The sequence below is a fragment of the Bipolaris victoriae genome (genome assembly GCF_000527765.1).
Source record: "Bipolaris victoriae FI3 unplaced genomic scaffold scaffold_76, whole genome shotgun sequence".
Lineage (NCBI taxonomy): Eukaryota > Fungi > Ascomycota > Dothideomycetes > Pleosporales > Pleosporaceae > Bipolaris > Bipolaris victoriae.
Window position 1 is genome coordinate 112,853 of NW_014575316.1, and position 14,699 is coordinate 127,551.

The 14,699-nt window shown below is 50.1% G+C and overlaps 12 protein-coding genes across 12 annotated transcripts; 4 read left to right on the plus strand and 8 right to left on the minus strand.

Annotated features, from left to right (window-relative positions):
* Nucleotides 1–152: 152 nt before the first annotated feature.
* COCVIDRAFT_106187 (hypothetical protein) lies at nucleotides 153–725 on the minus strand (the record flags this gene model as incomplete). Its single annotated transcript, XM_014698543.1, has 1 exon — nucleotides 153–725. One exon carries the CDS (start codon nucleotides 723–725, stop codon nucleotides 153–155), a length of 573 nt encoding a protein of 190 aa, XP_014554029.1.
* Nucleotides 726–1,427: 702 nt separating this feature from the next.
* Nucleotides 1,428–2,380, minus strand: COCVIDRAFT_106101 (hypothetical protein; the record flags this gene model as incomplete). Its single annotated transcript, XM_014698544.1, has 3 exons — nucleotides 1,428–1,947; nucleotides 1,997–2,099; nucleotides 2,164–2,380. The coding sequence occupies 3 exons, from the start codon at nucleotides 2,378–2,380 to the stop codon at nucleotides 1,428–1,430; spliced, it is 840 nt and encodes a 279-aa protein (XP_014554030.1).
* Nucleotides 2,381–2,600: 220 nt separating this feature from the next.
* On the plus strand, nucleotides 2,601–3,281 carry COCVIDRAFT_18206 (hypothetical protein; the record flags this gene model as incomplete). The annotated part of the gene is made up of 1 exon (XM_014698494.1): nucleotides 2,601–3,281. The coding sequence occupies one exon, from the start codon at nucleotides 2,601–2,603 to the stop codon at nucleotides 3,279–3,281; it is 681 nt and encodes a 226-aa protein (XP_014553980.1).
* Nucleotides 3,282–3,609: 328 nt separating this feature from the next.
* COCVIDRAFT_28882 (hypothetical protein) lies at nucleotides 3,610–4,758 on the minus strand (the record flags this gene model as incomplete). Its single annotated transcript, XM_014698545.1, has 2 exons — nucleotides 3,610–4,342; nucleotides 4,394–4,758. 2 exons carry the CDS (start codon nucleotides 4,756–4,758, stop codon nucleotides 3,610–3,612), a joined length of 1,098 nt encoding a protein of 365 aa, XP_014554031.1.
* Nucleotides 4,759–6,555: 1,797 nt separating this feature from the next.
* Nucleotides 6,556–7,452, plus strand: COCVIDRAFT_40056 (lytic polysaccharide monooxygenase; the record flags this gene model as incomplete). The annotated part of the gene is made up of 3 exons (XM_014698546.1): nucleotides 6,556–6,910; nucleotides 6,994–7,218; nucleotides 7,289–7,452. 3 exons carry the CDS (start codon nucleotides 6,556–6,558, stop codon nucleotides 7,450–7,452), a joined length of 744 nt encoding a protein of 247 aa, XP_014554032.1.
* A 544-nt stretch (nucleotides 7,453–7,996) lies between these two features.
* Nucleotides 7,997–8,799, minus strand: COCVIDRAFT_106167 (hypothetical protein; the record flags this gene model as incomplete). Its single annotated transcript, XM_014698547.1, has 3 exons — nucleotides 7,997–8,083; nucleotides 8,178–8,474; nucleotides 8,578–8,799. 3 exons carry the CDS (start codon nucleotides 8,797–8,799, stop codon nucleotides 7,997–7,999), a joined length of 606 nt encoding a protein of 201 aa, XP_014554033.1.
* Nucleotides 8,800–9,031: 232 nt separating this feature from the next.
* COCVIDRAFT_106074 (hypothetical protein) lies at nucleotides 9,032–9,325 on the minus strand (the record flags this gene model as incomplete). The annotated part of the gene is made up of 1 exon (XM_014698548.1): nucleotides 9,032–9,325. A coding segment is annotated over one exon (294 nt), but the record flags the coding sequence as incomplete, so codon positions are not given.
* Nucleotides 9,326–9,340: 15 nt separating this feature from the next.
* COCVIDRAFT_28885 (hypothetical protein) lies at nucleotides 9,341–9,673 on the minus strand (the record flags this gene model as incomplete). Its single annotated transcript, XM_014698549.1, has 1 exon — nucleotides 9,341–9,673. The coding sequence occupies one exon, from the start codon at nucleotides 9,671–9,673 to the stop codon at nucleotides 9,341–9,343; it is 333 nt and encodes a 110-aa protein (XP_014554035.1).
* A 992-nt stretch (nucleotides 9,674–10,665) lies between these two features.
* Nucleotides 10,666–11,171, plus strand: COCVIDRAFT_106140 (hypothetical protein; the record flags this gene model as incomplete). Its single annotated transcript, XM_014698550.1, has 4 exons — nucleotides 10,666–10,713; nucleotides 10,767–10,827; nucleotides 10,880–11,009; nucleotides 11,060–11,171. The coding sequence occupies 4 exons, from the start codon at nucleotides 10,666–10,668 to the stop codon at nucleotides 11,169–11,171; spliced, it is 351 nt and encodes a 116-aa protein (XP_014554036.1).
* A 265-nt stretch (nucleotides 11,172–11,436) lies between these two features.
* Nucleotides 11,437–12,499, plus strand: COCVIDRAFT_40058 (hypothetical protein; the record flags this gene model as incomplete). Its single annotated transcript, XM_014698551.1, has 2 exons — nucleotides 11,437–11,680; nucleotides 11,730–12,499. The coding sequence occupies 2 exons, from the start codon at nucleotides 11,437–11,439 to the stop codon at nucleotides 12,497–12,499; spliced, it is 1,014 nt and encodes a 337-aa protein (XP_014554037.1).
* Nucleotides 12,500–12,551: 52 nt separating this feature from the next.
* On the minus strand, nucleotides 12,552–13,459 carry COCVIDRAFT_40059 (hypothetical protein; the record flags this gene model as incomplete). The annotated part of the gene is made up of 2 exons (XM_014698552.1): nucleotides 12,552–13,162; nucleotides 13,315–13,459. 2 exons carry the CDS (start codon nucleotides 13,457–13,459, stop codon nucleotides 12,552–12,554), a joined length of 756 nt encoding a protein of 251 aa, XP_014554038.1.
* Nucleotides 13,460–13,948: 489 nt separating this feature from the next.
* Nucleotides 13,949–14,254, minus strand: COCVIDRAFT_18212 (hypothetical protein; the record flags this gene model as incomplete). The annotated part of the gene is made up of 1 exon (XM_014698495.1): nucleotides 13,949–14,254. The coding sequence occupies one exon, from the start codon at nucleotides 14,252–14,254 to the stop codon at nucleotides 13,949–13,951; it is 306 nt and encodes a 101-aa protein (XP_014553981.1).
* Between the last annotated feature and the right edge of the window lie 445 nt (nucleotides 14,255–14,699).

A 14,699-nucleotide genomic window follows, 5' to 3' on the forward strand; every position in this document is an offset into this window, starting at 1 on the left:
GTTTCGATGCTCAAACGGCAGTATTGTGCCATGATTTTATGTTCAAAGATGACGAGAAACGAACATCATTCTGAGTTGCTGCATAGAGTGTAGCTGTTTCCAGCCGCCTATATGGCAGTGCAAATCGAACATTACAAATGACTTTCGATGGTTCAGTACCTAGATAAATGCTCTTCTTCAGGCCAGTCACTGAATTCTTGCATGTGATTGCCGTCGGAGATTCGGTCTTTCATGTAGGTCCAGTCGTCGTCATCATCGAAATACTGAGACTGGTGATCTCGCGGCATGTCGGGAGAGCATGTAGTACACATGCCATGGCGACCGATCTGATCAGTTAGTCGCCGGCATTGAGCGCAGAGTACATATGCCCGATTACAGACTCTGAGATGCACACCCGGAGTATATAGCGCACTGTTTACCCCGCATTTTAGACATAGTCTTGAACTCGCCAACGCCCCACTGCGACACCATTTTCCTTTCCTCATACTGTCCTCAAAGCTAGCCCAACTCCAGAAATTCAGGCAACCCTTACAAGCATATAGCTGACTCGACTTCGCCCATGCGCTGTCCTCAGCGACTAGAAGCTCGTTGTGCGTTGGCGCAGGAATGAGGAATCTGAAGTAGCGGGATGTGGAAGCCAGGTTGACTCTATCGCGAATATCAAGGAGTTTGATGATTTCCGAATGAAGCTCCACTGGCAGGCGAAGGATGGGTGCTGTGAGCATGGTATGTACACCAACACCCGGGATCCTGCGGGTTAGGCTACCGTCGTAGGAGTGTGCTTTCTGAAGCCGGGTGCGTCAGTCGAAAGTGTCAAGCCACGCATTCATCTAGTAGCTTACTGCTGGAGTTTGCACACTGTGGCGGTGTTGTCAACGCTTGGGTCGGTGCCCTTGTCATCCGATATCCGATCCACGTGAACAGGAGCGATTCCGAGGCAGAGCACCGTACCTCCTTTCTACGTAATGGACTTTACGGTTTTCAGCGGATGCGCAAAAAAGATAGATAGTCCGAGATATGGTATAGGATTAAGAAAGCTGGGAGCATATTTGAATTTGCACTTCTTGTGTAGCGGAGGACTGTCCCAGCAGCACGGAACCATGAAGCCGCGCACCCGCGAGCGCGCCGGAGCGCACCAAGGGTGGAGCCTTCACCCGCGGCTTAAGTTCCGTGTTCCGACTTGCCTGTCTTGGTAGTGACACAAATTCAGGGCCTCTGATATTCTGCCTGGGCGTTCGCTCCTTGTTTGTCGGCAACACTGCATGCGCTGTCGCGTAACCAACGTATGGGATCAGTGGCCGGAAATCAGCGCTCCATGCACACCCTGGTCAGTCAATCGACCGATTGTGTCGGACCACGTCTGGTATTATACTGATTCAAGTCTTTGTCTGATTTCTTGTGGCTGGCGGACATGGCCAAGACCAGCATTAAAGTGTCTTTTCGAGTTTCAGCTCGTTTAATACCATGTACCGCGATAGGGTGATCCAGCCCCAGCGGAACCAGCGCATCTGGCTCTCATGCGCAGTAGTCATGGCCTTCTGAGCCGTCCTGTAACCGATCGGTGAGCTGGCAAACAGGAGTGGAGTTGGGAACCCCCCCAGCTGCTTCTTTTGCAGCATTGCGCCAACAATGGTAGCAGGGGCGTCGAATAAGCCGAGGTATTTGCGGAAGATTGGGATGGTCGTAAGCGTGTACAGCTTGACGGGACACTCCCAGCCGCTGTGACGGTGCATGAGTGCCTTGAGGAAGCTGTGGGCTCCGGCGTGGAGCGACTTGTGATTGGGGTGGCCGGAGATGCCGTGTGCGTCAAATGTGATGATGGCGTCAATAGTGGCCTGCGGTGCATCCTTGGAAGAAATCGAAGACATGTCTGGGGCAAAGGCCGTGGTAAGCAGGTTGGAGATTAGACGAGGGTGCCATGTTACGGTCATGGAGTCGGGAAAGTTCCTGCATGACAATCAGTCAGGTGTACGATGCCAGCCCTTGCAGCGCATACTTGTCCTCAACGACAAGAATGTCATCTTCGCTCCTAATACCCAATTGCAGCCCGCTCTTGACTAACTCTTTCTTGCGTACGTGGCCCAGCCCGTCGGCATCGCCTGTGATATGGCTGACATTAGTGGCGGCCCTTTGAGAAGACGTGGGGAGAGGCGTCAATCATACCACTGCTCAGGCACAGGATCTTGACGTGATTTCCGTGTTCTGGACGCGTCAATGCAAGCAGAGCCGGGGCAAAGAACATGGCCTCGTCATCTGGATGTGCTATGAGAAGCAGAATGCGTTTGTTGTGCAGGGTGGGGAAGGATGCGCTGAGCGTGCTGGTGTACATCCAGAAGGCGAAGATGAGGAGGGGCACCGATGCCCAGACGGTCCAATTCATAGCCAACCAATTTTTCAACAGTGTGCTAGATAAAGTATCAAATGATTTGAGAATGCCGCTGAGTTCATGGTTGGGGCAAGGTTGACTGTAGGAGGCCACTGGCGGTTCTGGCACGCGCTTTGACCCACGTCATCTTCGACATTGCGAGGAGCCGCACACGCGAACATTCCCCTTGCATCCCCAATTCATTCCATCCGCCTATTATTCTACCATACCCATCATGTCCAACAGGAAAGAGCGACGCGCCAAGGGTACCGCATTTAATGCAAAAGTCACTGGAGGCGGACTGCAGCCTTCGACTGAGATTGACCAAGATGGAGTCGAGATGATTCTTCGGCATCCGGACTTCTCCAAACCCAAGGGCAAGACCCTTTTTGATCTGGCCGAAGAGAGACAGCGAGAGCTAGATGAATTAAATCCTGCCAGAAAGGCCGCTAGGGCAGCCGCCATGGCATCAAGACCCGTCGGCGACGATCAAGGGCCCCCCATCGGACCCTTAGGCGACTCGGTTCTCTACTCCGTCTCCATGGCAGCACTGCACCTCACCCTCGACGTCCTTGTATACAACCAGTACAGGGAGGACATTATATGGAATGAGATTATATGGAGAGCGGCTACGGCATGGCCCATATTCGCTGTTCTGGTCTACCTTACCCACGTCGACATTACCTACCGCTTTCCCAAGGTTCGAGATGTAGTCTTCTTCGCTGGCTCCATCGCTGCAGGCTGCTACTTGGTGTACTCGGGAAACCAACATGGATACTTTTACGTCATGAAGTCGGCTCCTCCAGTGGGCACTCTCTGGATTTGGAGCGTGGTGGAAATGAGCTTGCCTTTTGCGGCTACGAGTGCGCTCGCTGTCTTCGGATACATTTACTGGAATGGGTTTCAATTGTTCTGAGTGGTGGTCAAGATGAACATGTGGTGGCACAATAGAGAGAGGGGCAAGGCTTGGTACAACGTGCCCTGGATATCGAGTAGCAAACGGGTGTCCTACCCTTAGGCAGTGGGGTCCCCTCACGTAAGGGCTCGCGCGCGTCCCAGTTTAGCTCATATAGCCTGGGCTACAACTTCGATCGTACGGTCAGATACCTAGGGTACCAGGCCCTCCTACACAAACCATGGCGACACTCCGGCATATACACTGTTTATGGTGTCTCATAGGAAGTCGAGACGCGGATTATCATCCTCTTAGATGCTCATGAGGCCAAATACACGTAAAATCTAGATCAAACATCCCTGTACGCCCTCATCTCCGCTTCAGCAGCAGCTCTTTTTTCCATCTCCTTCAAGCAGGGTGCCACAAATATATCGCCGTACAGCACATTCTTAACCGTACTTGCCGAAACCAAGAGCCAAAGCAGGATGACACCCACAGCAAGTGCCGTCCCAAAAATTCTGAAGAAAGCCGACGGCATCTCCTGTCCCATGGTGATTGTAGACATGGTAAATACGCCAATTGGGAATGTAAAGCCCCACCATCCAAGATTGCAAGGAAACTTGCTGCGACTGATGGATGCCACGGCGAAGAAAAGCCATACGAGCCCAAACCCCCAGAGGACCAACGCGGTAATCCATCCGAGCACATACAGAATATCACCAGCCATCGGGTGTAGTGTTTGCGTTCTTGGAAAGATTTTGGATGCTTGAATACCAAGTTGCATTGCGGCGTAACCGCCCTGTCCCATGGGTCCCAGAGGCAAGAAGACACTGACGATGACTTCCTTTGGTGGGAGGTGGTGAATCGCGAGTCGGTGGAAGTAAATTGTCAGAATCACCAGCGCAAGGGGGAGGCCCATGCTCCAGAGCACATAACTGGTAATTATGGTGATGAGAGCGTGGCTGTCGTCGGACAGAACGGAAGCCACCAGTCCACCAGATGCAGCCGCGACTATGCACGCGACAATTGGCAGAAGCCAAGCTGCTGTCATTTTCTCATGCTGGTTCCTGTGTTGTGTCATCCTATACAAATGTCAGTCGCAAGTTACAAAAGTGGGCGAAAGGGGCATCTACATCTGAAATGGGAGCCATAGACAACAAGCAACGCTGATGACGACATCCAGCCACCACATTCCCCATGCCACATATGGAGCTGAGCCACCCCACACCGGTACGCAGATTGCGACAAACATGTTAACAATGGTGGCGAAGCCCATGGGCATGGTACCAAGGAAGAGCGACTGCACAGGGTGCCGTAACATCAATGTCCATGTTGCTGGAAACAAGGTGTACCGTAAGACCGATATGACAAATATAACTGAAAAGATGACAACGTTCAAGACGAAGAAAACGATGCTGAGAGTCCTCAGCAAGTCATGGTAACTTTGATAGAGATTTGACAGCGTATGAAGCAAAACAGCCACAATGCCTGTGCCCATGGTGACTGCAAACTTTCCATCATGTTAGCTTTTCCTTTCATTTATTCTATAGTAGTGATTTGCGCACCCATGAAGGCGTGAAGTTTTGTACTATCCGCCGCCAGCCCCGTTGGTCTGAGGGTATGAGCCATCTTGGTAATCCTTGCTTGTTTTCACAAACAGCTGTACCGCTGTTACAGCCAAGTCGCGTGCCATGTCTTGCTCTGTCTTCTTCACAGGCCTTAAGATTTAGGCGGCAAGGTGTCGTCATTATCGTTTTAGTGCGTCTGGAGATACAAAAGATTTATATAGGAAAAGGTAGTTCGAAAGTACTTATCACGACGAAGGGAGCATCCCAAACCGATTATATACACGTTGAAACTCGTCGACTTCCATACTGACTCATCAAGCCTTTTACGTAGTCATTTCTAATCCAGTTTTTTTTTCTTCCTCTTGAACACTATTTAGTCACCAAGTGCGGATTATATTCTGGTTTTAGGTATTGTTCAGCATGCACAGACAATTTGGGTCGGACTGTCGGCGATGGCCCGAAGAAAAGGTTAAAACGTATGCGTGATTGCGGATAGCTGACTAGCGGTGGCGGACATGGCCGCAGTACGAAGTCTGCTGTTTCTAGGAATCTTCATCAAACATTCGATCCAGTACAAGGCAATCAGACCACCAGTATGCATATCTTGCGACGCGCTACTCCCAACAGGAAAACCGTCTTACTTTGCCCAGTGTTATGTGCACGTGCTTCGCCGTTTCACTGTGCCTGGGGCAGGCTAACGAAACATGGCGTATTCGGACTACTACTCGGTGGTAAGGCGAGACTATACGGGAAGGCCGGGCCACGTGCTTTTACGATACTGTCCGCTTCGCGCGGCCAAGCCTACTGAGCATTCTTACCGAGCTTCACTATCGTGAAATGACCGCCTTGGCACCGTGCCCATGTGCCATATACCCGAGCACTTGTGAATCATGGGCTTTGCGCCAGCAACAACGGGTGATGGTGGACTACAGCTGCATGTTGGAGTCAGTGGCTATAGGTGGGACTTTGTAAAATCGACATGATGCCACTGCGCAGTCGTACTATACCCAGCAACCCCCGATATGTCTTACAGCAGTACAAATTGAAGCCAAGACCGATGAGAACCATACATGGACGCAGAAATCCTATCAGCATCAGCAAACTCCGATGCAATCGGAATAATGCAAAACGCGCCAACCTTAGAAACTTCCCGAACTGGTGACGCCAAATCGCTACGAGTGTTGTTTCGTTGTCATTCGCTACTCGCGTGGTGTTTATATTAGTTGCTACCGGCATTTTATATGAGGTTTCCGGGGTAAATAGATTGCCCCACTGGAAAAACCAGGTTCGTACACTGCAACTGCACGCTCCAGCCACAGTGTAGGGGGGGATATAATATCGTTGTAATATCGACTTCTCCACCCAAAGTCACATTGCCTAGTGCCAAAATCCTTGGAAGGCGAGTAAACAGTCGTAGCGCCATACTAGATTGTTACAAGCTTTGTGTAGCCCTGTGTAGGCCATGCCAAACTACTGCTACTAGTCGGTCCCTACGGGCTTGTAGTCATCTAAGAGCACTATGTACTTCTTGACTTACCAAGAACAGCCCGGGACGACACTCCGCGCCCTTCCTAGACCGACCTCGACCATTGAAACACCCTATTCAGGACTTTGTGTAATAAAAGAGAACATCTATAAGAAGCAGTGGAAGTGCCGTGAAACCAAACCCACAGCCCACGACAATCACTTCCAAGCACAGCAACAGCAGCTCAACACTAAAAGCAAACATGCACGCTTCCACCCTTCTCCTTGGCGCTGCCGCCCTCCTTGTTGAGAATGTATCCGCCCACGGTTTCGTCAAGACCGTCAACATCAAGGGCGTCTCAACCAAGGGCTCCGACCCAGTCTGGTTCTACCAAGGAAACAACCGCGTCGCAACCGCCGGTTGGGACTCCCTGAACCAGGATCTCGGCTTCGTCGAGCCCAACAGGGCTTCATCCGCAGACGTAAACTGCCACAAGAGCGCCACACCAGGCAAGCTGTACGCCAACGCTAACCCCGGCGATACCATCGAATTCGAGTGGAACACTTGGCCAGACAGCCACAGGGGACCCATCATCCACTACATTGCTCCTTGCAACGGTACGTATTCACCCGCTCCCCTGGTCCCCCTTCTATCTTGATCTGGAAGAATTGTGGTAGCTAATTTTTCCCGGTCCAAACAGGTGAATGCTCAAGCATGTCCCCCAGCGACCTCCGCTGGTCCAAGTTCGCCCAGGAGGCCATCGTCAGCCCCAACGTCTGGGTCACTGACAACCTCATCAAGAATGGATTCAAAGCTTCCGTTAAGCTGCCGTCTAAGCTTGCTGCTGGCAACTACGTTGTTCGCCACGAGATTATCGCCCTGCACGGCGGATCGAGCCCCAACGGTGCTCAGCTGTACCCTCAGTGTAAGTTTATCCTCTCTCTCTCTGTCCTTTGATTTGAATTCTAGTGCAGATGCTAACGTGAGGGCTTCAGGCATCAACATCAAGGTTGGAGGCAGCGGCACTGTCAGGCCCACCAACGGTGTTCCAGGAACCAGCCTGTACACCCCCACCACCCCTGGTATCTTGTTCAACATCTACACCAACCCTACTTCTTACCCCTTCCCTGGCCCTGCTCTGTGGACTGCTGCCAACTAAATGGGTCAGTATGGGTCTGAGATGAAATGAGGCGAGTCATCGAGGTGGCCAAGGTGCTCGCTTGTTGGAATAGGCTGCTCTTCTACACTGTATATACTTCACTCTTTTTTGAGGGGTTCATGGTCATTTTGGACATGTTCCCAATGTAAATGGATGCTACTGAGACTTGGTCTCGTGGAGTTTGTCGGAGATAGGTTGCATTGTATATATGACTTGCAAATCAACTTTGTTGGAATCACTTATTGACAATTCTGCTGTGCATCATCTATTGTGAGTAGAAAACCTGGTCCTCACCATAAAGCGTACTGTGCACTCAACAATCAAATGTTCTCCTTGATACTTACATCGTCGTCACAATTGACTTCACAGCCCCTGCGAGATACTTTGTTTCCCTATAGTCTGGACTAGTTACTTGCCTCAAATCATGCAGTAGCAGTAGTCCCAAGTATGCACATGTTTAAAACCCCGCAACGCTTTTACGTAGGCTCCCTGCACAGAGAATCTGTAACAAACTCACCTTCTTTCTACCCTGCTACACATCAAGCTACTCAAACTGATTCCTACCTGGATCAGGCGCACAATACCCCCTTCCAAACAAGAAACTTTGCAACTTATCCTCCATTCTCGCAAACTACTCTCACCATCAGTTTCCATCAAGAACCAAGAAAAAAACAGAGGAAAAGGAAAAAACTTACAAATCCCCTCCCCTGCACCCCATCCCTAACCCAAACCCCATACCCGCCCATCAAATTCGCCATCATAACATCCGTACTCAACCGATCTCCCACCACTGCAACATGATCAGGTCGCGTAACTCCCGTCTCCGGGTGCGCCGCAAAATACGCCATGACGTCGTCTTTGCACCCGGGCTTCTTGGTCGAGTGACGCAGTACGACGACGCCGGTGTTGCGTTCTAACAGCGTTGCTTGGGTGCCATGTGGATCCGAGGATGTACCTGCTGTGTTTGATACGATGAGGAGTTTGCGGCCGGGGTAGGCAGCGCGGAGGCGTGTGAAGTGGTCCTTTAGGGGTGGAAAAAGATGGTCATGTGAGTTTATTATCTTCACCGTGGTAAAATATATGGGGGGAGTGGGGGCGGGAGGAATTTGGTGGGATTCAGCTTACTCGGTACGGTTCATATATCTCATCTGTGTGAGGAACGGCAAAGCAATTGTCTTTGTCCAGGATTACGGCGCGGATGTCTACTTCTTTTTCGCCTTGTTTGCGTGGAAAGGCTTTGCTGAGGGGGATGGGGAGCTGGTTGAATGTTGGGATTGTGTGTTGGGGGAGGCAGAGAGTGGGGTCTCGCAAGAGGCGGAAGATGTTTAATGTGCCGGAGATATTCATGATGGTTTTTTTAGGACGTGTATGGGGATGCTGTGATGTGACGTATTTTGGGTAAGGCACGAGTTCGTGAGCAGCGAGAGATGCGCGTTCCGAGAGTTCCGAATAGTTCCGAGCAGCAGGAACTTTGCCTGTTCTCTTAGGAATTAGGAGAGGAAGAGGGTTGAGACGAATGTAGGCTTGCTCAACAGTACATTTGACTTGAGGTTTATTACTGACGATTACCGGATTGAATTCAATATCGATATATGCAGGTCACTAGGGTTTGGCTTCTCGCTTGACTGATCAATACTAGAATTGAATCGAATTGATACCATTCACAAGAAAGACACAACAGAATCCCTCGCCTTTCGTAGAAATATAGCCAATCGTCTCTCCTATTGCCACCCTTTTGCCAAATTTCCCGCCTCACTTCTTCACTCAAACCCAAAAGGTCGGAAATGCGTCCAAGCAGTGCCGTCATAAATGTCGATAGCAGGTCGGAAACGGATCCAACATGACTGGCGATGGATGATCCATCCGCAGGTATCTCAGATGGCCAAATTTATGGTACGTATTCGAAGCACCTCATGGAAGCGAATCCTTCAACGTTCCAGTTCCAGACACAGTTTTTGTCATTGATATCTACGTTCCTCCTAACTCCCGTACAGTTTTCAAATTCGAAGAAGATGCAACCGCATCCTGGGAGGCGATCGCAAGAAGCTATGCTGACGCTGTGACTGTTCTCGTAGTTGTAGTTGTAGCAGTATCCATTGGCTGGTACATCAACTTCGACGTTGGGTTTCCAACAGAGACCATCACTGTAGTATCGGGCTTTGAGGGCGGATGTCGTTGTGGCAATGGTCGTAAGGACGAAGAGAGCAGTAACGAGATGCATTTTAAACGATTTAAAGGTGAAGAAGAATGAAGATTTAGAAATACGGTTTTGTGATCGGGGTAGTCTTCTGATTTCTTTTAAAGCAGCCTAGGTTGCCTTATATAGTCTGTCACCATAGGTCGTTATGCTGCTGTCTCATCACCACCATAGTTCGCTGTTCTGCTGCCTTTGTCGCAACCGTAATTGAGTTCGTTGTACCCAATAGAGGTTTTCACAATAAGCATATACCTGCTGGGAGATGTACATATTGTTGGTAGTATTACCAACCAATTTCCATGGCTCAAAAGCAGGGTCTCGCTAACGTAGTAAGTCTCTAAGCCGAAGCTCCAAGGTTTTTACACAGGCTTCTTATTTAAATCCTTTCACTTTGACCGCAAAATTATTTTGTCTTGAATACCCACTTTGGGCAGGGCTAAATGTAGCCTGTCATTTTTTTCCAAGATAATCAATTTGACACGCCGTATAGCAAACAGATAGAAACAAGTCAAGTCGTCCATGAGACTATAATCTCGTTTAGAGAAGAAATTTGGATTCAAAATCAGTTTGCAGCATTGTTTTTCCTTATATTATCGGCGATATCTGAGTGTAAAGACTGAAGTAAGTCGTTGAGGTGAGCTCTGATCTTTCGCTCGTTGACGAGGAGAGCAAAGAAAGGAAGAATGAGTTCAGAGGGCCAGATCCGCGTGCACGTGATGACTAAGTGAATGGTCCAAGCTCAACCTTCAACTTTCTGTAGACAGCGATATTGGTACGCGCAGCAGGCCTGTACCAAAACTATCCACAACCACCCACTGCGGTGCCTCTGAAATTATCACTGAAACTGACGAGTGCGTTACTCGGCGAACATCTTGGCGAAACAACGAGCGCATTCACCTCGATTATCCGATTCAGCACCTTTCGCGGATCTTCACCGAACGTCCTCTTCGCAACCTCAAGCACGCGCATAACTAGCTACAAGCCTACAATCTCAGCCCAAAACCCAATTTTCAAAGATGACGAGCACTATCGGTATCCCAATCAAGCTTCTCAATGAGGCAGCGGTATGCGCAACACGGTTCTCGAACTCTCCCATGTCAGTACTGACTTTCAGCAGGGCCACATTGTCACGCTCGAAATCACATCCGGCGAAGTCTACCGCGGCAAGCTGATTGAAGGTCCGATTCCTATCCTATCTATAACACTTAAACCCTGCTAACGGGTTCGCAGCTGAGGACAACATGAACGTGCAGCTAAAGGACATTACTGTGACCGCCCGCGATGGTCGTGTCTCACATCTTGAGCAAGTCTACATCCGGGGAAGCCATGTACGATACTTTATTGTACCCGACATGTTGAGGTAGGCTCGTCAAGGGAACCTTCACTGAGCAAGGTGCTAACTACGGGTAGGAACGCGCCCATGTTCCGATCGAGAGGTACGAGGGGTCGCGGTGTTGGTCTTGCACGTGGCAGGGCCACAGTGAACAGGGCAAGGGCTAGCACTCGAGGTGGTGGACGTTGAACCATGTGAGGAATTCTGACAAAGACACAACTTGAAAGGCAGTAGCAAGCAAGCAATCCCAGGCGCAGCAGCTGTGAAGACGCGCTTAATGCGATCGATAAATGGCAAGGGGGATACACCGACAGGTATGATACCAGGTCACTTTTGCTGGTGCATACGCTGAAAACGAGATAGCAAATTTGATGATACCTTTGAACACGAATGAATGTTCATTTTCAAAAGAGTGCGAAACTATTGCGTGACACGTGATGGTCTGAAGAGATGTATGTCTCTGCTACATTTAGCGTGTAGTCTAGGCGCAGTCGCTATTGCTTTTGATCATCGCAGCCTGTTGCCCCACAATGAAAGATCGAGGGCTCACCCCCGAGAACTCCGCAACCCACCACTTTTTCCAGCACAACGCCACAATATGGACAGCATGGAGGGCATGGATAGCATGGATATCAAGAATCCACGACGCCTTTTAATTGTTGGGGCGCCAGATGCTGGTGTACTACCACTTCTCAAAGGCATGTTTCCATGTGGTTGCTCGTACGCCATTCGCTAATTGTCCTGCAGAGCTCACAGGCTCCGCTCCAGAACCCACATCCAATACCACAGCCGGCCTTACGCACGAGTTGCGCATTGAAACCAAGTACTACACCGCCACTGTGCCCATATGGATCGACGAATTACCCAACGTTGCGGAGTGGCGCACCGAATTCACCAAACCAGAAGCCCGCGAAGTCGTCACAGCGCTCGGTGCATGGGTATATTGTTTCAAGAGACCGGTTGAAGAAAAAGATGTAGACAAAGTCAAAGAAACGATGCAGGCCATCTCGGACGTAATTGAACGTGCGTGTGGCTATGGCGGCGACATTGCATGCCTAGCGGTGGCGATGCCGCAATCTGTTACGCCGTACCTGGACAAAAGCCACGAGGAGTGGGAAGAGTTGGCCATGGACTATGGTTTCGAATACATTGACTCGGAAAAGAAGGGCAAAAACGAGTTTGGCGAAGCCACGGGAGTGCAGCGGGTACGGGAAGCGCTCGAGGCAGCGGAGTGGGAGAGCAGTGCAGCCTTGGATTTTGGGGAAGACGAAGAAGGGTTCGAGAATAGCTTTGAGGCAGAAGAGGCAGAAATGAACATGGAGCTGTTTGGCATGAAGAGCGTGCTTGCAGGGTATGATGGCGATGAAGAAGGAGAGACCGACGACAAAGACGTTGAAGATCTCGAAGTCATGATGCGGAAAGTGGTTGCTATCAAAGAAATGGGCGAGGGCATGGAAGAAGGCGAACGCAAACGCTTCGCCGCCAAAGCCGTCAACGACCTGATGAAAGATTTCTGAACCTTTTTAACCCTTTTCCCTTCATCTCTAGCTGCATTGCATTGCATTCCTTTTAACTCTTAACACCAAAGCAAATCAAGAACGGAAAATCCATTTCCCTCGCCGGTTTCCCATCTTCAGCCTCTACCTCCTTCCTCAGCACAAACGCCTCTTCAACCCTCACCTCGTTGAAGCCCGTCCCCAGCAACATTTCCTCGATTTCTTTCTTCTTAATCCCGTGCCTCTCCACCCCAGCCCGCTTACTCACAGGATGAAACGGCACAGCCTCTGGCCCAAAATCTTCGTAATCCGTCAGCGCTACCACGCCCCCATGCCGCAAACACCGATGCATCGTCTGCAGGATATCCGGCATAGACGGTATATGATGCAGCGTCAAATGCGACACTACGAGATCAAAGCGGTACTCGTACGGCGGCTTGGGTTCTTCTCCCCGGTGCGTGGCTAGCAGTGCTGCGGCACTTTGCAGCTCGTGTGCGTCTGGGTTGGTGAGGAAGTGGTTTACGGAGCAGAGGTTTGGGTGGTCAGTGGGTAGGCTTGCGAGTTTGAGGTTGAAGGCGGAGATCATGCCCGAGGCGGTGTCGACGCCGATTAGACTGCGGACGTGCGGGGCGAGCATGAAGGAGAGGAGGCCGGTGCCGCAGCCGATTTCTAGGACGTCGAGATCTGGTTTCTATCATCAGTTTTTGGGGAATTCGAGGTTGATTTCGGGGTTCGGATTTTCTTTTATTTCACGTTTTTTTGGGCAGATGTTTTTTATAATCTTTATTTTGGTATTTTTTTTTAAAAAAGGGTTAACAAAAGATAAGTATACGCACCTTTATTTTTACCTTCTTTGAAGGCGGGTACGTAGCGTTTTATTGCTTCGAGGGCGTTGGCGGTGGATTCCACGTGCTTCTTGTTGGAATCCCATTCCAGGGCTTCGGCGCTGAAGCGCGCGTTGTTGATTTCTTGGTTGGACATGGTATATATGTTCTGTTGAGGGAAAGAGTGGATTGTTGCGTCTGTGTACGAAGGGAGGGTTGCTCAAATGGCTTGTATACACGATGTGGTGATGGCGGGGTTGCGGGGCATCTGCGTGTTCTAAACGGGTGCCTGGTTACAGCTGAGGGGAAGTCTGGATACGAAAATAATCGTCATTAAGGTGCGTTCACGATGGGCCATTGTTTTTGATTTTATGCCATTGACATTTTACGGTCGGATGCAGTTTGTGTTCATTGCAGCTGTACATTGCTGGCTTTGACATGCAGACGTAAAGTTGTAGTGTAGGGTTGAGAACAGGATCCAACATTTGGTATTTCAAATCTCGACCAATGGCGCACATGTGAATATAGTCTTGGTATAACTGTCTGATAGCATTTGCAGAATCTCATTAACGGGTTATTATTTCCAGTAGTAATAGTACCATGCCCAGAAAGCTGCTTGAAGCTTGGTATAGCTTCTTCACTTGTTCTATTTTTGGAAAAATTCAATTGGTAAACCGTATCTAACACCCATTGATGTCCCAATGTCAGGTATATCAAGCTTATACTGTGAATATTTTCTTCGCTCTGAGTGGATTGAATGTCCGCCACGACACGTGCTTGGAACTGCAAGCTTCAATTCAATTACTAGGATGAGCGTAGTAACGTAGTAAGACAATGGGCTGTCAGATATCAGGTGCTGAGATGACGTAGTATGCGTGATCATAGACGGTGGCACAGCTTGGGCCACAACGGTGGCTGTGCAGTGGCAGTGAAACGGAGCCTGACCCGCCATTGGAGTGGGTAAAAGGGTCTATGAGCGATAAATGTATTCTTCGCAAGATGATTGATCGTTACATGTAGTATACATGCACAATGTGTCCAAGTGGCTGGAAGAGTAGGACCATCTACTCGCCTGAGAATGCCCCGCTCGTTCGTAAGCGCCCCTTGTACAAACATGGTGGCTTCGCTGAGTTGGTGACAGCTCAGCCTCAAAATGTCCCACATTTCATCACGTATACACGCCCAAAGCCAACGCGGTCGGCCAATGGCCAATGACGAGACCCGTCAGGCGATGAGATGGGGGCCTGCTGGGGCGGAGCTGACCAACATGTTGCGCTGACCTGGGCCTCTGCGCCATCCTTCCCACAAACAGCGCGCAAGGCACCCACGCTCCTTCACCCGCCATTTCTTCCTTCATAACCTTGAGAGCTCCACCTGGGAAATCAGCCTTGTCAAGC